The 20,891-nt window shown below is 45.2% G+C and overlaps 1 protein-coding gene across 2 annotated transcripts in view; it reads left to right on the forward strand.

Annotated features, from left to right (window-relative positions):
• Positions 1-908: 908 nt before the first annotated feature.
• The window catches only part of LOC311105075 (disks large homolog 3-like), a 138,075-nt gene continuing 118,092 nt past the window's right edge, over positions 909-20,891 (forward strand). For both annotated transcript variants that reach the window (XM_084147069.1, XM_084147070.1), the window contains exons 1-4: positions 909-1,152; positions 3,573-3,704; positions 8,538-8,623; positions 20,601-20,714. In XM_084147069.1, the coding sequence (XP_084003195.1) occupies positions 1,137-1,152; positions 3,573-3,704; positions 8,538-8,623; positions 20,601-20,714 (348 nt within the window). In that variant the 5' untranslated portion in view covers positions 909-1,136. The remainder of the gene's footprint in view (positions 1,153-3,572; positions 3,705-8,537; positions 8,624-20,600; positions 20,715-20,891) is intronic.

Raw genomic sequence — 20,891 nt, forward strand, 5'->3', positions numbered from 1 at the left:
CCGCAACCGCAGGGCTCTCCAGAGGGTGGTGCGGTCTGCCGAACGCATTACCGGGGGCAAACTACCCGCCCTCCAAGAAACATACAGCACCCGATGTCACAGGAAGGCCAAAAAGATCATCAAGGACATCAACCACCCGAGCCACTGCCTGTTCACCCCGCTATCATCCAGAAGGCGAGGTCAGTACAGGTGCCTCAAAGCTGGGACCGAGAGAATGAAAAACAGCTTCTATCTCAAGGCCATCAGACTGTTAAATAGCCATCACTAGCACATTAGAGGCTGCTGCTGCATATTGAAATCACTGGCCACTTTAAGAAATGGAACACTAGTCACTTTAATCATGTTTATATATCTTGCACTACTAATCTCATATGTATATACTGCATTCTATTCTATAATATTCTACTGTATCTTAGTCCATGCCGCTCTGTCATTGCTTGTCCATATATGTATATATTCTTAAATCCCATTCCTTACTAGTTTTGTGTGTATTGGGTGTATATGTTGTGAAATTGTTAATTATTACTTGTTAGATATTACTGCACTGTCGGAGTTAGAAGAGCAAGCATTTCGCTACACCCGCTATAACATCTGCTAAACACGTGTATGTGACAAATACAATTTGATTTGATTTGATGGTTGGGCTACAGACTGCTATACAGTGATACATCCCCATGGGTGGGCTACAGACTTCTATACAGTGATACATCCCCATGGGTGGGCTACAGACTGCTATACAGTGATACATCCCCATGGGTGGGCTACAGACTGCTATACAGTGATACATCCCCATGGATGGGCTACAGACTCTCCTATACAGTGATCACATGTTTAGGCGAGGGGCCGAGGGCGCGACCCGTGACGCATTTAAACACTTTCACTTTTTCAGCAGAAATCCCGGGAACTTCACATGGAACCCTTCTCGTGCCAAGTGTCCTGCTACTTCTACGGTTAATGTAACAGTTCAGTGTAGAGCGAATTTGGGAGTGTCTGTTTTGGTGGTCAGGATTACAGTTGTTTTGGTGGAGAATAACGGTACAACATTCTACGCCGAACTTCAACTTTTTTCTTCTGGTGTGTGGGTTCGTTTTCGGATTGCCTAGAATAGTAGTCCTCAAAATATTTTTCTACACACCATGGTCCACAAGTACGGTAAGTGCCTACATAATTTTTCTCAGGTGTTTAGTTTGTGTACAAGTTTTATACTTTGTTCGAGACAGTTTATAGAACGTTTAGGTTTATTCGCTTTCATAGTTGTTAAAGTATTGACAAGTCGAAAATAGCAGCTACAACGTAGGCTATCCGTGGTTTTGCCACTGTGTTACCAACTATGAAGCCTGAACCGAATGAACTAGTGCATTTTTGGAAGAAACGTGAAGTCTTCTAAGGGAAAACAGGAAGTATGTTTCCATGAATTCATATATAGGCAACTGCCATGGAGCACTTTCACACTGCCAAGGGAAGTAATTCAGTTTACTCATAATAAACTTTATGTGGTTGTAGTAAGTGAGTGAGGAGCATCTCAAGGCTGTTAATTAGGCTACCTATACCTCCCACCTGGCTTCGGCAAACAGCTGTGCACCCTCGTGCAACGTATACACAGCTGGGGTACTCAAATACTGTACTGAACAAAAATCGAAAGGCAACATGTAAAGTGTTGGTCCCATGTTTCATGAGCTGAAATAAAAGATCACAGACATTTTTCATATGCACAAAAAGCTTATTTCTTTTACATTTTGTGCACAAATTTGTTTAGATCCTGGTTAGTGAGCATTTCTACTTTGCCAAAATAATCCATCCACCTGACAGGTGTGGCATATCAAGAAGCTGATTAAACAGCATGATCATTACACAGGTGCACCTTGTGCTGGGAAAATAAAAGACCACTCTAAAATGTGCAGTTTTGTCACACAACACAATGCCACAGATGTCTCAAGTTTTGAGGGAGCCTGCAATTGGCATGCTGACTGCAGGTATGTCGACCAGAGCTGTTGCCAGATAATTGAATGTTCATTTCTCTACCATAAGCCGCATCCAACGTCATTTTAGAGAATTTGGCAGTACATCCAACCGGCCACATAACCACAGACCACGTGTAACCACGCCAGCCCAGGACCTCTACATCCGGCTTCTTCACCTGCGGAATCGTCTGAGACCAGCCACCCGGACAGCTGATGAAACTGAGGAACATTTCTGTCTGTAATAAAGCCCTTTTGTGGGGAAGTATTACTCTAGTGCCTTGTTGCAAACAGGATGCATGTTTTGGAATATTTGTATTCTGTACAGGCTTCCTTCTTTTCACTCTGTCAATTAGGTTGGTATAAAACTCATTCTGATTGGCTGAACCTGGCTCCCCAGTGGGTGGGCCTATGCCCTCCCAGGCCAACCCATGGCTGCGCCCCTGCCCAGTCATGTGACATCCATAGATTAGGGCCTAATGAATTTATTTCAATTGACTATTTTCCTTATTTGAACTGTAACTCAGTAAAATCGATGAAGTTGTTGCATGTTGCGTTTATATTTTTGTTCAGTATATTTGAGAAGGTCCGGTCACATGGATAATGTCATTTATTGGTGTAGTAACAAACCCCCACCTCGCAACCCATGCGACCTCAAACTGTTCACATCCCTCTTGTTGGCAGAGAGAAAAATGTGCAGTTTTAAAGCTAATTTCCTGCAATTCTACACATTTTCCATGTCTTATGTTTGTTCATATGATACCAGGAGTCGAATCCTGACCAAATTCCAAAAATATCACTATATACAGTATAGGGTATGGCTGCTATACAGTATAGGGTATGGCTGCTATACATTATAGGGTATGGCTGCTATACATTATAGGGTATGGCTGCTATACAGTATAGGGTATGGCTGCTATACAGTATAGGGTATGGCTGCTATACAGTATAGGGTATGGCTGCTATACAGTATAGGGTATGGCTGCTATACAGTATAGGGTATGGCTGCTATACAGTATAGGGTATGGCTGCTATACAGTATAGGGTATGGCTGCTATACAGTATAGGGTATGGCTGCTATACAGTATAGGGTATGTCTGCTATACAGTATAGGGTATGGCTGCTATACAGTATAGGGTATGGCTGCTATACATTATAGGGTATGGCTGCTATACAGTATAGGGTATGGCTGCTATACAGTATAGGGTATGGCTGCTATACATTATAGGGTATGGCTGCTATACAGTATAGGGTATGGCTGCTATACATTATAGGGTAGGCTGTAGCCTACTATACTGAAGTTCTGATAGCACTCCCCTTTCTTGCCTATAGCAGCGCCAAAAGTCAGACAAACTCTTGAGCAATGAACAAAACCAACTCAATCCTAAATTGTATAGTAGCCTATCACATGAGTGTGCCCGGTAAACCCCCTAATATTAGGCATTTCCTACAGTTTCACATACATTTAGACTTGTGTTATGCTAATGGAGGAATAATATTGCTAATCGTTTGAAGGATATAATGGTAATGTACACTGCACATCTGATCAGTTTCTTAACTTTCTATCACGACTGGCTCTGTGAGGGTGTTAACATGAAGCATTCATGTTGTCAGACACAGAGAGGGCAGTGGGTCTGCTGAGACAGTACCAGGATAGTCTGACCAGGCCAGAGGAACAGGCCCTGAAGACCAGCGTGGGGAAGGTCTCCGCCATCTTCGGCAGCCAACTGTTTCATGCCCTACTAGGTAAGAGAAGGAAAATACACACAGGCTTTCACTATTATTATTTTATGAATAAGGAAGTCTCAGTCCATTCCCACAACAATACAAGCACATTCATTTTCAAATCACTTTACTCCAAATCAACTAGTGCAGTGTTTCCCAACCCTGGTCCTCCAGTACCCCCAACAGTACACATTTTTCATTATAGCCCTGGACAAACACACCTTATTCAACTCATTAAGGGCTTGATGATTAGTTGACAAATGGAATCAGGTGTGCTTGTCCAGGGGTTACAATAAAATGTGTACTGCTGGGGGTACTCGAGGACCAGGGTTGGGAAACTAGTGTGTTTAGTTTCAACAAAACTATGATCTTCCTACGTACAGATGTGTGAGAAAATGAGAGACGACTCACTAGTTGTTTTTGTGTGGAGGCTTGTTATTGGCCAGAACTAGAGGACGTAGATGGCAGAGGCAGGTTATATAAATTTTTGTGGGAAGAGCCTAAACGTTTCTCAATTAAGTCCCATGAAAGAGGCCTTTCAGTTCAACTCACAAAAGGTTTGTTGTATACCCCCCACTCTAATGTACTCGGATGGTAATTAAATCCAATAAACATGCCCATGACACTATCTATGGGCTGATCACAAGCCGGCCCTCTCAGAGCTCAAAGTTTTACCAAAATCTCACATTTCTTTACCTTTTAAAAGAGTTACACATATTTTCTCAACTTGCACAATAATCAGTATTTGCACTGTGCCATCTTTTCCTAACTTGGTCAGGATCATCTCATAGAAAGAGTTCCTCATTAGGTATGGTTCACTCGCAACAGCCAAAACCCTGCTGTATGAGGTGTAATAACAGGGTGTTACCAGTCCAGAATAGCTTTTGCAATACCATGAATGTGCATGACCTCACCACATCTACAGTATCATTGCTTAACTGGAACCATTAACTAAACTAAGTCTTGAGTGAATTGCAACGATACCTTAATAAGCAGTCAGGGCCCCAAAATAGCTCCTGTGAAACTATATTTCACTTCAGTCTTTTTACCCTGCAAAGGAGACAAATTAGTTCCATTTAACCAATGGTTGAGTGGCCCCTCTAATTACCATGGCCATGCCATAATGATGCTAGCCTGTGGGTCTGCTGCTACTAATGCTCTACCCAGCGCTCTGGAGCCTCCATGGGGGATGGGTGACCATGGAGCAGGGGTGAGGACTGGAGAAGACGGGAGACTGAGGATGCTGTCCACCCTGATCAGTGCTCTCTCCAGACATGGATGCATGCCTGTCCAAACTCGTTGAACAGATACATTGATGATAATGTGCTATTAGCGAAACTATTGCTGCAGTCTAACAAAAAAACTATGTGTTAATCACAACACAGAAAATACCAGATATATTGATCTATCTGTCAGCCAGTTCATGTGGTCAATATCTTCAGTATTCAAAGGATGGCTTTGTAAACCACATATGACTATCCCAACAGTTTGCATCTGATTTATTAAAGACGTGGCCTCCATATGAAAAGAGCAGGCTGGGCTGCAGCGAGGAGGTTTATGATCCCGAATCAGGATTCCAAGCATTCCATTCCAAAGAGTCTGGATCCCGGGGCAGGAATGTGCAGCCATAGGCTGGGGCTGGAGGTACGGTGGAGTAGAGTACTGTAGAAAACAAACGCTCATGTTTGCTGTGCCGCGCCATCCTCACTCCCTGTTTCTCCTGGCCTACCTGACTGATCTGAGTTCAGCCTGAGGATACAGCCGAGAGAGTCTGTGTGAGAGAGAGTGTGTCTCAGGTGCAGGGGCAGAGCAGGGTCAAATGAGGCCCGGGTTTTCTACTCAACATGTGGTTTTAATCATCAGCCCAGGCACAGGGGAGGTGCTGAACGTTTACACAGCTAAAGGGAATACGGGGTTATTCAAACATTACTCATCGCATTAGCCTCCCAGATGCTCTCTGTTGTTTGCATTCAGGGCCAAGGTTTGTTTGCTACTGTCACTACTGTACATTTGTATAGTACCTATTTAAATAGAGGTAGAAGGACTTTGCTTAGGCTACTTGTTGTAGTGGGATTGTTGTAGTGGTGAAGGTATTTTTGCACTGGCTGTATTTGTGTTGTTGCCAATGTATTGCTACCGGTATGCTCTGCCACAGTGGGAAAATGTGTAAATTAACAGTATTGGCACTATGTCAAACAAGGTATGATGATAGTGAATGAAACCTGGCATGACTGGTGTAAAAAAGTGTTCATCAGTTCAGTTGTGGGCAGAATTGTACAGTATTTTAGTATTTGATGTGTGAATGAATGGGAGTGCCCTTGCCTGTGATGCACTGTGGGAAGTTGGAGCACTGAGCGCTTGATTGGATGTTTTGCATGGTTGCACAATCACGAACAAAGGTCGCCTTAACTGCGGACTCATCTCTTTGTTCCCCAACATGCAAACATGCAGGAAGAGAGTGGGGGTGGGGGGGTTGGAATTGTACTTCTGACCCAATTTTGTTAGATTCTAATGAGCAGAGTGTCTGTCTGTCTGTCTGTCGCTCATTGTCATCCCATGGAAAGCACTCAGGGGCACATTATTTTTGGGATGATTCACCCAGAGCAGGCTATGAGTGGAGAGATGTCTCCAGTACACTTGAATAGGTCTACCGCAAATAGAGGAGGGTCTAACATGGGTGTATACGCGCACACACACACACACACACACACACACACACACACACACACACACACACACACACACACACAGACATACAAAGCCCATGGTGTCATTTGTAGAACAGAGAGAAGTAACAGTTGGAAGATTTCTGCACTGACTGAGGCACACATTCTAACCAGGACATCCCAAAACGGGATCACAGTGCTGAAAGGAGATCTGTGAGAGACGGCCTGTGAAAGAGGCGGTCTACTAACCGGGATAAAACAGGTTTTCTATTTTCTGTTCCGTGGCCAGGAATTTATGTGGTCTTTGAGGGTTGGAACATTTTTTGGAAAGTTGGAGAAAGAGAAAGCTCCAGTCTCTGAGGTTTTATCTGACTATGGTTTTTGTGCAAAACATTGCACCTCTTCACAGCTCTGAACACACTGTTCTCAGTTGATAATAAACCTTTTTAAAGAAATCATCTCTGTAAACTAAGTTTGCAGTGTGATAATGGTTTCATATAAGTGGTGGTTAATGCCAAGCAATTTCACATAAATTGAACAATTTACACAAGCGATATGTAGTAATATATTTATCTCAAGTTATGTGTTTGCATTGTTTGTACAATGCTTACAACAAAGCTAAATACTACATTGTAAAATCACAGGACTATATAATACTGTGTGTGTGTGTGTGTGTGTGTGTGTGTGTGTGTGTGTGTGTGTGTGTGTGTGTGTGTGTGTGTGTGTGTGTGTGTGTGCGCGCCTCTCTAACCAGCTGGGCAGCAAAAATCTCTGCCTCTACTCCTACACACTCAGACACTCTTACACAGTGATGAGTCACATACCCCCTTCTTCCACTTTTGTTCCCACTGCACCCTGTTGGGATACAACGACCCCATGCACACACACACACACGCACACGCACACGCACATGCTGGTACACACAGTTCCTTCACTCCTTCAGCTCTAGTTCACAGAAATCACATACATATTTGTACGCAATACATATTTATACAGAAATACATATTTATACATTTCAAGTTATTGTTGATGTTCTTTCTACACATTGTTTCTGTCAATGTGTCCTGACATTGAAGCTAAGAAAGTTGTAGCAGGAGCTCTTATGAGAACAGCGACCTCTTTATGTCGACAGTTCAGCAAGGGGGCCAGTGTGTGACATCAGCAACAATGTCGTCCTGCATTCTCATCAAGTGGCTGCCAGTCAATAGGTGACCACAGGACACAGCAGCTTAATGACCCGAGAGGTGATGAAGGGAGAGCAGAGGGAGGAGTGAGGAGAGTGAGGTGGTAGGAGATGGAGGAGAGGGGAAGGGAGGAGAGGGAGGTGGCAGGTAGCTTAGTGGTTAAGAGCGTTGTGCCAGTAACCGAACGGTCGCTGGTTCTAATCCCCGAGCCAACTAGGTGAAAAATCTGTCGATGTGCCCTTGAGCAAGGCACTTAACCCTAATTGCTCCTGTAAGTCGCTCTGGATAAGAGCGTCTGCTAAATAATGTAAATGAGGGGAGAAGGGAAGGAAGGAGAGGGATGAGTGTTTAAGAAACTAAATTAAAGAAGGAGGATGAGTTGAGGAAGGGAAGGCATGAGTTTATGGTAGGAGAGTAAGCAGAATTTGGGAGGGTGAGAAGTTTTGGGCTGGCAGTGAGGGAGGCTGCGGTACAGAGCTGGCCACAGTGGAACACAGCATGGCCTAGTGGTGAGGGAGTGACACAGAACACTTTTAGAGGCAAAGCCAGGAGTTTTTCCTGATCTGACTAACACCTAGTTATAAGCACCAATGACCTCAGGGGGTCTATGGACATCACAGACAGTCCAACATCTTCATGCCATACCATTGGTGCAGATGGGGTATTTGTGGAGAAAGCTATACTTCTCTCATCTAATTTAGTCTAAACTCAATTCCGTAGGAGGCAGAGTGCTGATCTGTATACAAAGCATGACTTGTTGTTGAAGTTGGGGCAGTTTGGACATTGACCAGTCAGGACCTGAGTCATACAACAACGTTTAGAAAAGTTTAAGACAAAAACATAAATGAGTAATAGTGAACAGATGTCCCACCCATGCAGAGAAACACACTGAAGGAAACAAGCAAAAAAAATGTGTGCGGGGACATCAGTTTATTTTTATTTTTTTTTGTGCGGGGACAATGGCCTTGCTTTCTATAACTTGGTGTTTATTCAATTCCCTGCAGATATCCAAGAATGTTACGAGGTGACCCTGCAACTGAACACAACCCAGAACGCTGTGAAGGAGGCCACTGCTGAGGATGCGGGGGAGGTGAGAAACTTAGAGAAAGTCCTGCTTCACTTTATCAGTCAAACTGTACACACTGTAAAAATCAATAAACCGGATACAATTGTATCCTTTTACAAATGCTCTACACATCTTGCATAATGCACAAAAGATATTGTAGCGATCCCTGCTAATATGAACCATGTTACAATTACTACCAAGTGGGTTAACTCTATTGGCGCGATGCGTAGGGTGTTTACCTTTCACGCCAGCAACCCGGATTCGCTCCCCTGTCCCGCCATTTGCTACATTGGTGTCAGAAGTGGGGAGAGAAAGCGCGCGAGAGAGAGAGAGAGAGAGAGAGAGTGACTGAGTGATATGCAGAGAGAAAGAGAGAGAGAGAGAGAGAGAGACAGAGAGAGATACTGATACCCGCTAATTATCAAAATCCAGAAAAGAGCCGTTAAATTCTACAACCACCTAAAAGGAAACGTTTCCCAAACCTTCCATAACAAAGCCATCACCTACAGAGAGATGAACCTGGAGACGAGTCCCATTTACATTTTACATTTACATCATTTAGCAGACGCTCTTATCCAGAGTGACTTACAAATTGGTGCATTCAACTTAGGATAGCCATTGGGACAACCAACTTTTTTATTTATTTTTATGGGGGGTTGGGGAAGAAGGATTACTTTATACTATTCCAGGTATTCCTTAAAGAGGTAGGGTTTCAAGTGTCTCCGGAAGGTGGTCAGTGACTCCGCTGTCCTGGCGTCGTGGGGGAGCTTGTTCCACCATTGGGGTGCCAGAGCAGCGAATAGCTTTGACTGGGCTGAGCGGGAACTGTGCTTCCGTAGAGGTAGGGGAGCTAGCAGGCCAGAGGTGGATGAACGTAGTGCCCTCGTTTGGGTGTAGGGTCTGATCAGAGCCTGAAGGTAAGGAGGTGCCGTTCCCCTCACAGCTCCGTAGGCAAGCACCATGGTCTTGTAGTAGATGCGAGCCTCAACTGGAAGCCAGTGGAGTGTGCGGAGGAGCGGGGTGACATGAGAGAACTTGGGAAGGTTGAACACCAGACGGGCTGCAGCGTTTGGATAAGTTGTAGGGGTTTAATGGCACAGGCAGGGAGCCCAGCCAACAGCGAGTTGCAGTAATCCAGACGGGAGATGACAAGTGGATTAGGACCTGTGCCGCTCTCTGTGTAAGGTAGGGTCGTACTCTGCTAATGTTGTAGAGGATGAACCTGCAGGATCGGGTCACCACTTTGATGTTAGCGGAGAACGACAGGGTGTTGTCCAGGGTCACGCCAAGGTTCTTTGCACTCTGGGAGGAAGACACAATGGAGTTGTCAACCGTGATGGCGAGATCATGGAGCGGGCAGTCCTTCCCCGGGAGGAAGAGCAGCTCTGTCTTGCCGAGGTTCAGCTTGAGGTGGTGATCCGACATCCACACTGATATGTCTGCCAGACATGCAGAGAAGCGATTCGCCACCTGGTTATCAGAAGGGGGAAAGGAGAAAATTAATTGTGTGTCGTCTGCGTAGCAATGATAGGAGAGACCATGTGAGGATATGACAGAGCCAAGTGACTTGGTGTATAGAGAGAATAGGAGAGGGCCTAGAACTGAGCCCTGGGGGACACCAGTGGTGAGAGCACGTGGTGCGGAGACAGATTCTCGCCACGCCACCTGGTAGGAGCGACCTGTCAGGTAGGACGCAATCCAAGAGTGAGCAGCGCCGGAGATGCCCAACTCGGAGAGGGTGTAGAGGAGGATCTGATGGTTCACAGTATCAATGGCAGCAGATAGGTCTAGAAGGATAAGAGCAGAGGAGAGAGAGTTAGCTTTAGCAGTGCGGAGAGCCTCCGTGACACAGAGAAGAGCAGTCTCAGTTGAATGACCAGTCTTGAAACCTGACTGGTTTGGATCAAGAAGGTCATTCTGAGAGAGATAGCAGGAAAGTTGGCTAGAGACGGCACGCTCAAGAGTTTTGGAGAGAAAAGAAAGAAGGGATACTGGTCTGTAGTTGTTGACATCGGAGGGATCGAGTGTAGGTTTTTTGAGGAGGGGTGCAACTCTCGCTCTCTTGAAGACGGAAGGGACATAGCCAGCGGTCAAGGATGAGTTGATGAGCGAGGTGAGGTAAGGGAGAAGGTCTCCGGAAATGGTCTGGAGAAGAGAGGATGGGATAGGGTCAAGCGGGCAGGCTGTTGGGTGGCCGGCCGTCACAAGTCGCAAGATTTCATCTGGAGAGAGAGGGGAGAAAGAAGTCAAAGCATAGGGTAGGGCAGTGTGAGCAGGACCAGCGGTGTCATTTGACTTAATAAATTAGGATCGGATGTCGTCAACCTTCTTTTCAAAATGGTTGCAAAGTCATCCACAGAGAGGGAGGAGGGAGGGGGAGGAGGAGGAGGATTCAGCAGGGAGGAGAAGGTGGCAAAGAGCTTCCTAGGGTTAGAGGCAGAGGCTTGAAATGTAGAGTGGTAGAAAGTGGCTTTAGCAGCGGAAACAGAGGAAGAGAATGTAGAGAGGAGGGAGTGAAAAGATGACAGGTCCGCAGGGAGTCTAGTTAGCCCTCTTCTGTGAGCTCGCAATGAGTCGTCAAGCCACGGAGCAGGAGGGGAGGACCGAGCCGGCCGGGAGGATAGGGGACATAGAGAGTCAAGAGATGCAGAAGGGGAGGAGAGGAGGGTTGAGGAGGCAGAATCAGGAGATCAGAGGGAGAAGGATTTAGCAGAGGGAAGAAATGATAGGATGGAAGAGGAGAGAGTAGCGGGAGAGAGAGAGCAAAGGTTGCGACGGCACATTACCATCTGAGTAGGGGCAGAGTGAGTAGTGTTGGAGGAGAGCGAGAGAGAAAAGGATACAAAGTAGTGGTCGGAGACTTGGAGGGGAGTTGCAGTGAGATTAGTAGAAGAACAGCATCTAGTAAAGATGAGGTCAAGCCTATTGCCTGCCTTGTGAGTAGGGGGGGACGGTGAGAGGGTGAGGTCAAAAGAGGAAAAGAGTGGAAAGAAGGAGGCAGAGAGAAATGAGTCAAAGGCAGACGTAGGGAGGTTAAAGTCACCCAGAACTGTGAGGGGTGAGCCATCCTCAGGAAAGGAACTTATCAAGGCGTCAAGCTCATTGACGAACTCTCCAAGGGAACCTGGAGGGCGATAAATGACAAGGATGTTAAGCTTGAATGGGCTAGTGACTGTGACAGCATGGAATTCAAATGAGGAGATAGACAGATGGGTCAGGGGAAAAAGAGAGAATGTCCACTTGGGAGAGATGAGGATTCCTGTGCCACCGCCGCGCTGACCAGATGCTCTCGGGGTATGCGAGAACACATTGTCAGACGAGGAAAGAGCAGCAGGAGTAGCAGTGTTTCTGTGGTAATCCATGTTTCCGTCAGCACCAAGAAGTCGAGGGACTGGAGGGTAGCATAGGCTGAGATTAACTCTGCCTTGTTGGCCGCAGAACGGCAGTTCCAGAGGCTGCCGGAGACCTGGAACTTCACGTTGGTCGTGCGCGCAGGGACCACCAGATTAGAGTGGCAGCAGCCACGCGGTTTGAAGCGTTTGTATGGCCTGTGCAGAGAGGAGAGAACAGGGATAGACAGACACATAGTTGACAGGCTACAGAAAAAGGCTACAATAATGCAAAGGAGATCGGAATGAAATTAACTTAACATCTGGGAAAGCGAGAGAGCGGGGCCTCCCTCACTTACGTTTCACTGAAACACTCAAATATAACTCTCCCAACTTCCACTTTAGAAATTATAATTGTTGTAAACTACAGCGGTTCAATGTTTTCTAGGAATAGACTCTAACTTAGTTTATTCAGCTAGCTAACTTGGTACAGTATTCTTCCGTGAAAACCGTCCAGGGCCATAGCCAACTATCATGCCAGCCTCCAATAACACGGTTTAGCACCAATACTCGGTTACAACAAACCACCAGTGTGTTAACACGCCAAACAGATCATTCGTGTCCGTGTCTAACGTTGTGTAAAGTTTTGGGTTAGTTTTTACAGTTTGAGTGAGTACGTCATCATCTTATTCAGCCAGTTAGTTAGCTAGAATAGTTAGCATACTAGCTAGCCATTGCTCTCTGCCAACGAACCAACCCCTCCTCCCACGGCACGAAACACACAGAGAGAGCCAAGCTAACGTTAACTAGTCACCCATGTCCCGTAGTAGCTACTGTTAGCCAGTTAAGTGCAAAGCTAGCCACTGAATCGATTCAGCCAGTTCGCATCTCCCGCTAGAGAAACACAACCTCACCCAACCAGTATCCACACACACCCTAAGCAAGCTGGTCCTGGGGCTCTGTTCACAAACACAAACAGACCCCACAGAGCCCCAGGACAGCAACACAATTAGACCAAATCATGAGAAAACAAAAAGATAATTACTTGACACATTGGAAAGAATCAACAAAAGAACTGAGCAAGCTAGAATGCTATTTGGCCCTAAACAGAGAGGACACAGTGGCAGAATACCTGACCACTGTGACTGACCCAAACTTAAGGAAAGCTTTGACTATGTACAGACTCAGTGATGTCACGCCCTGACTCAGAGGACGCTTATATGTTGAGTCAGGGTGTGTATATTCCTTGTTGTGATGTTCTATGTTGTATTTTCTATGTTTAGATCTAGTATGTCTAGATCTATGTTGGCCGGTGTGGTTCCCAATCAGAGGCAGCTGTCGCTCGTTGTCTCTGATTGGGGATCATACTTAGGCAGCCTATTGGCACTAGTGGGTTGTGGGATCTTGTTCCGTGTTAGGTATGTTGTTTGTGTACCTTGGACTTCATGTGTTGTTAGTTTGTTGTTTTTGTCGTTGTTTATTAGGTTCTAATAAACATGTATGCATATCACGCTGCGCCTTGGTCTGACCCATTCATCAACGAATGTGACAAGTGAGCATAGCCTTGCTATTGAGAAAGGCCACCGTAGGAAGACCTGGCTCTCAAGAGAAGACAGGCTATGTGCACACTGCCCACAAAATGAGGTGGAAACTGAGCTGCACTTCCTAACCTCCTGCCAAATATATGACCATATTAGAGACACATATTTCCCTCAGATTACACAGATCCACAAAGAATTCGAAAACAAACCCAATTTTGATAAACTCCCATATCTATTTGGTGAAATACCACGGTGTGCCATCACAGCAGCAATATTTGTGACCTGTTGCCACAAGAAAAGGGCAACCAGTGAAGAACAAACACCATTGTAAATACAACCCATATTTATTTTCCCAACTATTTGCACGTTGTTACAACACTGTATATATACATAATATGACATTTGAAATGTCTTTATTATTTTGGAACTTCTGAGTGTAATGTTTACTGTTAATATTGATTGTTTATTTCACTTTTGTTTATTATCTACTTCACTTGCTTTGGCATTGTTAACATACGTTTCCCATGCCAATAAAGCCTTTACATTGAATTGAATTGAAATTGAATTGAGACAGTGATATGCAGAGAGAGAGAGAGAGAGAGACTGAGTGATATGCAGAGAGAGAGAGTGATATGCAGAGAGAGAGAGAGAGAGAGAGAGAGCGAGAGAGAGAGAGACAGTGATATGCAGAGAGAGAGAGAGACTGAGTGATATGCAGAGAGAGAGATAGAGAGAGAGAGAGAGAGACTGGGTGATATGCAGAGAGAGAGAGAGAGAGAGAGAGAGACTGAGTGATATGCAGAGAGAGAGAGAGAGAGAGAGAGAGAGAGAGAGAGAGAGAGAGAGAGAGAGAGAGAGAGAGAGAGAGAGAGAGAGAGAGAGAGAGAGAGAGAGAGAGAGAGAGAGAGAGAGAGAGAGAGAGAGAGAGAGAGAGAGAGAGAGAGAGTAGTGGTTGTCTGGGAGTGATAGAGGAAGACAGACACCACAACATTAGTCAGTTCAGCAGTGGTAACACCATGTGCTTATCAGTGGGCTGCAGATGACGATGTCACATGATGATGATGTCACACAGAACTTTCATTGCAAGTGTTTGCAATTGCATCACATGGTCACCGCCGGTATTATTTATAGACAAGCTCAGGATAAATAAACACTGAGAAGTTTGGTAGAAAGTAATTAAATTCAAAGCAGGAGAGCATAAAACACTAATTCTCTAGTTGGGTGTACACTATAGTAAATACAGGCCATTTACTCTAGTCAACTGCCTGTGAATCAGGGTTCTATGTATCTGGTCTAAAGTAGTACCGTGTTGTGATTGATGGTGTAATGGTCTCTGAATGGGAGGTGACGACTGATTTCATATAACCTGAATAATTTAATATTGCCTCATAACTTTGGTCCAGCTAAGCCTAAATGTTAATGAAATCGATCCTTGGCTGATTTCTATGGCCCATTAAGGGAACGCTTTTTGGCCTGGCTTTAGCACTGGGATTAGAAAATACTACTACCTACAATGTGTGTGTGTGCATGAGTGCTCGTGCATCTGTTACAACCGCTTTTTCAGCTGCTTTAAGTGAAGTGGTTTTTAATGTAATATTGATAGTCCATAATAAATCAATCCAGGACATCAGACAGAAATCTCGTTTACCTGACACGTTCATTCTTCTGGGTCTTATATCCCGTCATGATTTAACCAGCCCCCAAAACAATCAAGTAATGGCAATGTGTTTTTTAAATCCATGCATTATAAGCATTACGTTTGGTCAGTCAAATAGGGAACGTGCAATAAACATGTCAGTAATCACTTACCAGATTGAATTGAATGGATGGGTTAACACAGAAGATTGTGTTGTGCAGTTCATGGCTGCTACTTGTTCACATAGCTTAGTGTGTGACATGACATAACTAGGAGCCAAGCCTGGAGAGAGGAATCATCTGATTCATTTGTTGAATGTGTGAATGCTTCTAGAAAGATTCCATTTGCAGTACTTCAATGTATTTGTTGGCTCTAGGTATTCCTATATGTACCTCCTAGCTTTAAATATTCAACCTTAGTAGTGAACCAATCATTTCCCTGACATAATCTGATTATCATACATTCAATGAATTACAGTCAGATTTAATGCTCACATGACAGATATCATTTTGCAAATCCCTCATCTCATTGGCCCATGTTAAACACGCACTGTGGTCACACGTCAAAGGCTTTAACCAAAGACCTAGTGCCCCACCCACCATTGCTCAGATACACCCTGGTGCTGCTTACAACTACATCAGCCACACAAAGGCCCCAGCCCTCCCTCCCTACCTCCCTCCCTCCCAAGCCCTCCCTCCCTACCTCCCTCCCTCCCTCCCTCCCTCCCTGCATTACAGCTGGTCACCATGCCCAACCCCGGCCCATACTCAACACCAGCCTCACCCCTAGCCTCAGGCCCTAGCCTCAGCCCTATCCCTCAGCCCCATCCCTAGCCTCAGGCCCTAGCCTCAGCCCTATCCCTCAGCCCCATCCCTAGCCTCAGGCCCTAGCCTCAGCCCTATCCCTCAGCCCCATCCCTAGCCTCAGGCCCTAGCCTCAGCCCTATCCCTCAGCCCCATCCCTAGCCTCAGGCCCTAGCCTCAGCCCTATCCCTCAGCCCCATCCCTAGCCTCAGGCCCTAGCCTCAGCCCTATCCCTCAGCCCCATCCATAGCCTCCGGCCTGGCCAGTGTGGGCTATATAGGGAGGCAGCAGCAGTAGAAGTAGCAGTGGGGGCCAGTGAATGGGACAGCTCACCTCAGTGGCTGGCCAGTGAGGAGGCCCTAGCAGTGGGGGCCAGTGAATGGGACAGCTCAGCTCAGTGGCTGGCCAGTGAGGAGGCCCTAGCAGTGAGGAGGCCCTAGCAGTGGGGGCCAGTGAATGGGACAGCTCACCTCAGTGGCTGGCCAGTGAGGAGGCCCTAGCAGTGAGGAGGCCCTAGCAGTGGGGGCTAGTGAATGGGACAGCTCAGCTCAGTGGCTGGCCAGTGAGGAGGCCCTAGCAGTGAGGAGGCCCTAGCAGTGGGGGCCAGTGAATGGGACAGCTCACCTCAGTGGCTGGCCAGTGAGGAGGCCCTAGCATTGGGGGCTAGTGAATGGGACAGCTCAGCTCAGTGGCCGGCCAGTGAGGAGGCCCTAGCAGTGAGGAGGCCCTAGCAGTGGGGGCCAGTGAATGGGACAGCTCACCTCAGTGGCTGGCCAGTGAGGAGGCCCTAGCAGTGAGGAGGCCCTAGCAGTGGGGGCTAGTGAATGGGACAGCTCAGCTCAGTGGCTGGCCAGTGAGGAGGCCCTAGCAGTGAGGAGGCCCTAGCAGTGGGGGCCAGTGAATGGGACAGCACACCTCAGTGGCTGGCCAGTGAGGAGGCCCTAGCATTGGGGGCTAGTGAATGGGACAGCTCACCTCAGTGGCCGGCCAGTGAGGAGGCCCTCATCAGCATTCCAGGCTGAGTGAGGATGGAGGGACATTAAATGAGTCTGCAAATTCACTGATTTGGTGCAGTGAGGCAGGTTAGGGGGAGAATAGCTTCTGTAGAGATGGAATGAAGGAAGCTGGCTCAAGAGAGACAGGTACTTAGGAGAAAGAGGCCTGATGGAAGAGTAATACCAAGTGGAATAAAGTATTATGCGTTTAGCTGACTAAGATCAATACATGGTCATGAGAAGCGAATGCAAAACGCAAGTATTATTTAATAACTTTGTAAAATGAATGGATTCACAAACAAGTTATAAAGCTGAAGTTACAAGGCAATACTGACATGAACAAAGCTTAATTCTAGGCATATAGATCCTAAGGTTAACTTAGAGGACAAAGAGGCCTAGAAGCCTAGGAAATGAAAAAAGATCATACAACCATTCTCTAATTGACTGGATACAGGATAAGAGGGAGAACAACAGACCTTCATTCCATTTCTACCAGATCTGACTTGTTTGTATTCAAAATCAATTGGTGACCAATCCACAGACCAAACCAAAAGTAGTAAAACTAAGATATCCAATCAGATCGAACCAGCCAACGTCCTCTAGCAAGGGGGTCACGTCCATGTGTGATGACCTGGCGGGGTGGGCTGGTTACCATAGAGAGAAGACAGCATTCCTGAGAGGACAATTGCATACATTGTCATCAGAGTTTACTCTGAACAACTACAATTAACCACATAGATCATACATCCATATAGATGACCTAAAAGTTATTTTATGACATAAAAGTCTTAAATAGATACCAGACATGGCTGCAACAGTGTTATTCTAACACACATTTCTGTAGTAAATTCTCTGGTTACTGTTGGAGAGAGAGAGCGATACATTTTGGCCCCTCAGAGGGGGGAAGTGCGTACTGGCCCTTAAATCATTGTCCTTTGTGTCTTATGTGTTCCTGGGCCGTTTGCCATGCAGCCCCAGGTGACAGAGAGTACAAAGAGTTGAATCTAGTTCGGATCTAAAATGTGATTCCTAATAAGTATGAAATGTCATACTTGTGTGATTTGGTCTATTTAGTTATCATTACTTGTTCTTTGACCATGACTGTTCATAGGAATGTTTCTAATGAATACTGCATGCTGTTTGTTGACTTTCGACCGTGCGTGTGTTCATGTGTGCTTGTCTCTGAGCACACTGCATGAATGTGTCTGTGTGTGTGTGTGCCTGCATTTGTGTGTGTGTGTGATAAGTGACCGGCCAGTGCTGCTGAGGCTGTCCTTCTAGCTGCCACCATTAGACTGAGGGGGCAGCTGAGAGGGCAGGGGGCACCCTTGGCCCTGCTGGTGTCAGTTGACCTGCCTGTCAGCACCGCCATGTGGGAACAGAGCTGTCACAGCAAAACCCACTTATCATCACCGATAACATATTCAGACACAGCTACATGTTTGGTTAAAGTACAGAACCGCAATGACAATCTACAAGCATTCATTTGAAATATGATACAAGTGTATCTATGTCATGCTTTTTACGGAATGAGGGATGTTTAGCTCTAGCTCTTGCTGAAGGGGGTGTGGTTGGGGCCAAGTAGCCTGCATGCTTCCGTTAGTATAGTATATATGTTACACACGCCACCCTGTTGTTAAGGGTAAGATCAGGACACGCTTTCAGTTCTGCTGGGAGGACAAAGAACCCCCTGGAGCCTTGATCATCAGGATAGTAATCAATTCAATTTTATCAGAGCCTTTTGTGACCTTGCGTCAGGCAGGCAGCCATGGCCTATTCTACAGGCTGCCCTCTGCTGTCTGTTAAGGGTCTGTGCGGGTTAAGCTGTGGCAATAGCCTCAGCAGCTCACAGGAAGGCAAAGTCTCTGTGTCAGATTTTACTATGAATAATACATATGTCGTGTGTAAGAATCAATAGCTGCCAACATCCTCATATCGTTTCATATAGTAAAAGTCTTTAGGCTACCAGCTTGTGCTGTATTAACCTGGAGCATACACACTAAGAAATTAGGGTTCCTCAGGGGTTATCTGAGAGAGGTGATGGTTCTATGTGGAACCATACTAACCCAAAAAAACCTTTGAGCCCTTCAATGGATCTTTGCAGTTCAGAAAAGGGTTCTTTCCTCCTTTAGTGATAATTAAAATGTAGGGGCAGCGGCTCATTAGAATATTATGGGGTGTGGTTTGCGCACAGCTCTTTTTGTGCAACCGTGAGTGAGCATGTCATTCCAATGTATCTAATATGTTGTGTTACGCCATTACATGTTAATTATGATTATGATCAGTGACAGTGTCTTGTGGAAGACTCATGTATGGCCTTGCGTCAATTGAGAACTATTGTCTAAATCAGTGGTTCTCAATTCTCTTCTCAGGGCCCCCAAGCTTTTCTAGTGCTAGAACACCTAATTCAACTTGTCAATTAACACAATAATAAAACCTATGTAATTTTGAACAATATAATATGGCTAACCAGGAAAGGTAACCCTGTATCATTCTTCAAAATGTTCTTTGTAGAATCTTTGAGATTGAGAAAGGTTCTTTATAGAGCCATTCTCCATTAAGGTTATATAAAGAACCATTAAAAGGGTTTTATACAGCACCAAAAAGGGTTTTAACAATAGCGGAACCCTTTTTTGTGCTAGATAGAACCTTTTTTAATAGTTATTTATAGAACCTTAGGAAAGGGCTCTTTTATAGCACCATAAAGGTTCCATTTAGAACCATATGAGCATGGTTCTTTATATCACCTTGGTCACAAGTGCCAATATAGAACCATTTGTTTTTAGTGTGTAGGAATTACTCCTCCTCTCATCACTATGTATTGGTTGAGATTTCATTTCTCTTCACTATTCTCCTGTTGTTTGTCATGTTCAACAGATCTTTGACAGACTGGTCCGTCCAGTCCAGTTTATACTCTGGCTTGCCTCCATTTGTTCTGCGGGGCACCGGTGACTGTTTGCACAACAAATATCAGTCAGTCAATGGTCGTTAGCAGAGTAGCCGACAGAAAGAAAGCCCAGTCGCTGTATTACTCAATATGTTTCTTCACAGATTAATGTTTCCTTAATGGTCTTTATATGTTTTTACAACATTGTGGTCTGAAGACAAATATATTTTACTACAGGTCAAGGCGAAGCTTTGCCTCTTTATAAAAAAAATGCAATACTGTTGATACAGTCCAAAACTTTGATGGGTAGCTAAATTCATAGCTACCCATAAAAGTTGTCCATAAAAATTTACATAAACGTTGACTCTTTACTGGTTCTATTGTATTGTAGGTACTCTTCTCTGGCAGTGTATTAATATAGCAACGGTCATCAAAATTGTTCAAAGGTTTTAAAAACAAATCTAATAAATGCAACAGTTGGACAATGGATGAAGACACTCCAAACGTTTTAAATTGTTATAATCCATCAGATATTGACTTAATTATAGCACATAAAACATTTTACTGGCACAGACAAATAGTTAAGGGATCTTAGTGGGAATTCAGGTTTTCAATTTATTGTCAAAAGTCACCTTTTTTTGTTGTTGATTGCACTCATATATACAGTTGAAGTCGGAAGTTTACATACACTTAGGTTGGAGTCATTAAAACTCGTTTTTCAACCACTCCACAAATGTATTGTTAACAAACAACAACACAGAGTTACATATGGGGTAAAAAAACATTCCATCCTGTGTGTCCTTCCTACAGAACTCTGAGGAGGAGGAGGGAGTGTCGCGGGTACGAGTGACCAGCAGGAGGAGCCCTCAGAAGGTGGAGCATGTGTTGGGGCTCGTGAGCCGCTACCACGTCGAGACGCCTAAGGTCAGTCACCCAGGGTCACCCAGGGGTCAAATGAACGCTCCATAACATAAAGGAGCCCAAAAAGTTTGACCCAATCAGTGTCCTCTCCCAGCTTGCTCAGTGAAGCATCACATGGGTGCCCTTTCATTTTTTTTCATTAAGCTCAATGACCTTTTGAACATTTTAATAATCAGATAA

The sequence above is a fragment of the Coregonus lavaretus genome, assembly GCF_964263955.1.
Source record: "Coregonus lavaretus genome assembly, chromosome: 29".
Taxonomy (NCBI): Eukaryota; Metazoa; Chordata; class Actinopteri; order Salmoniformes; family Salmonidae; genus Coregonus; species Coregonus lavaretus.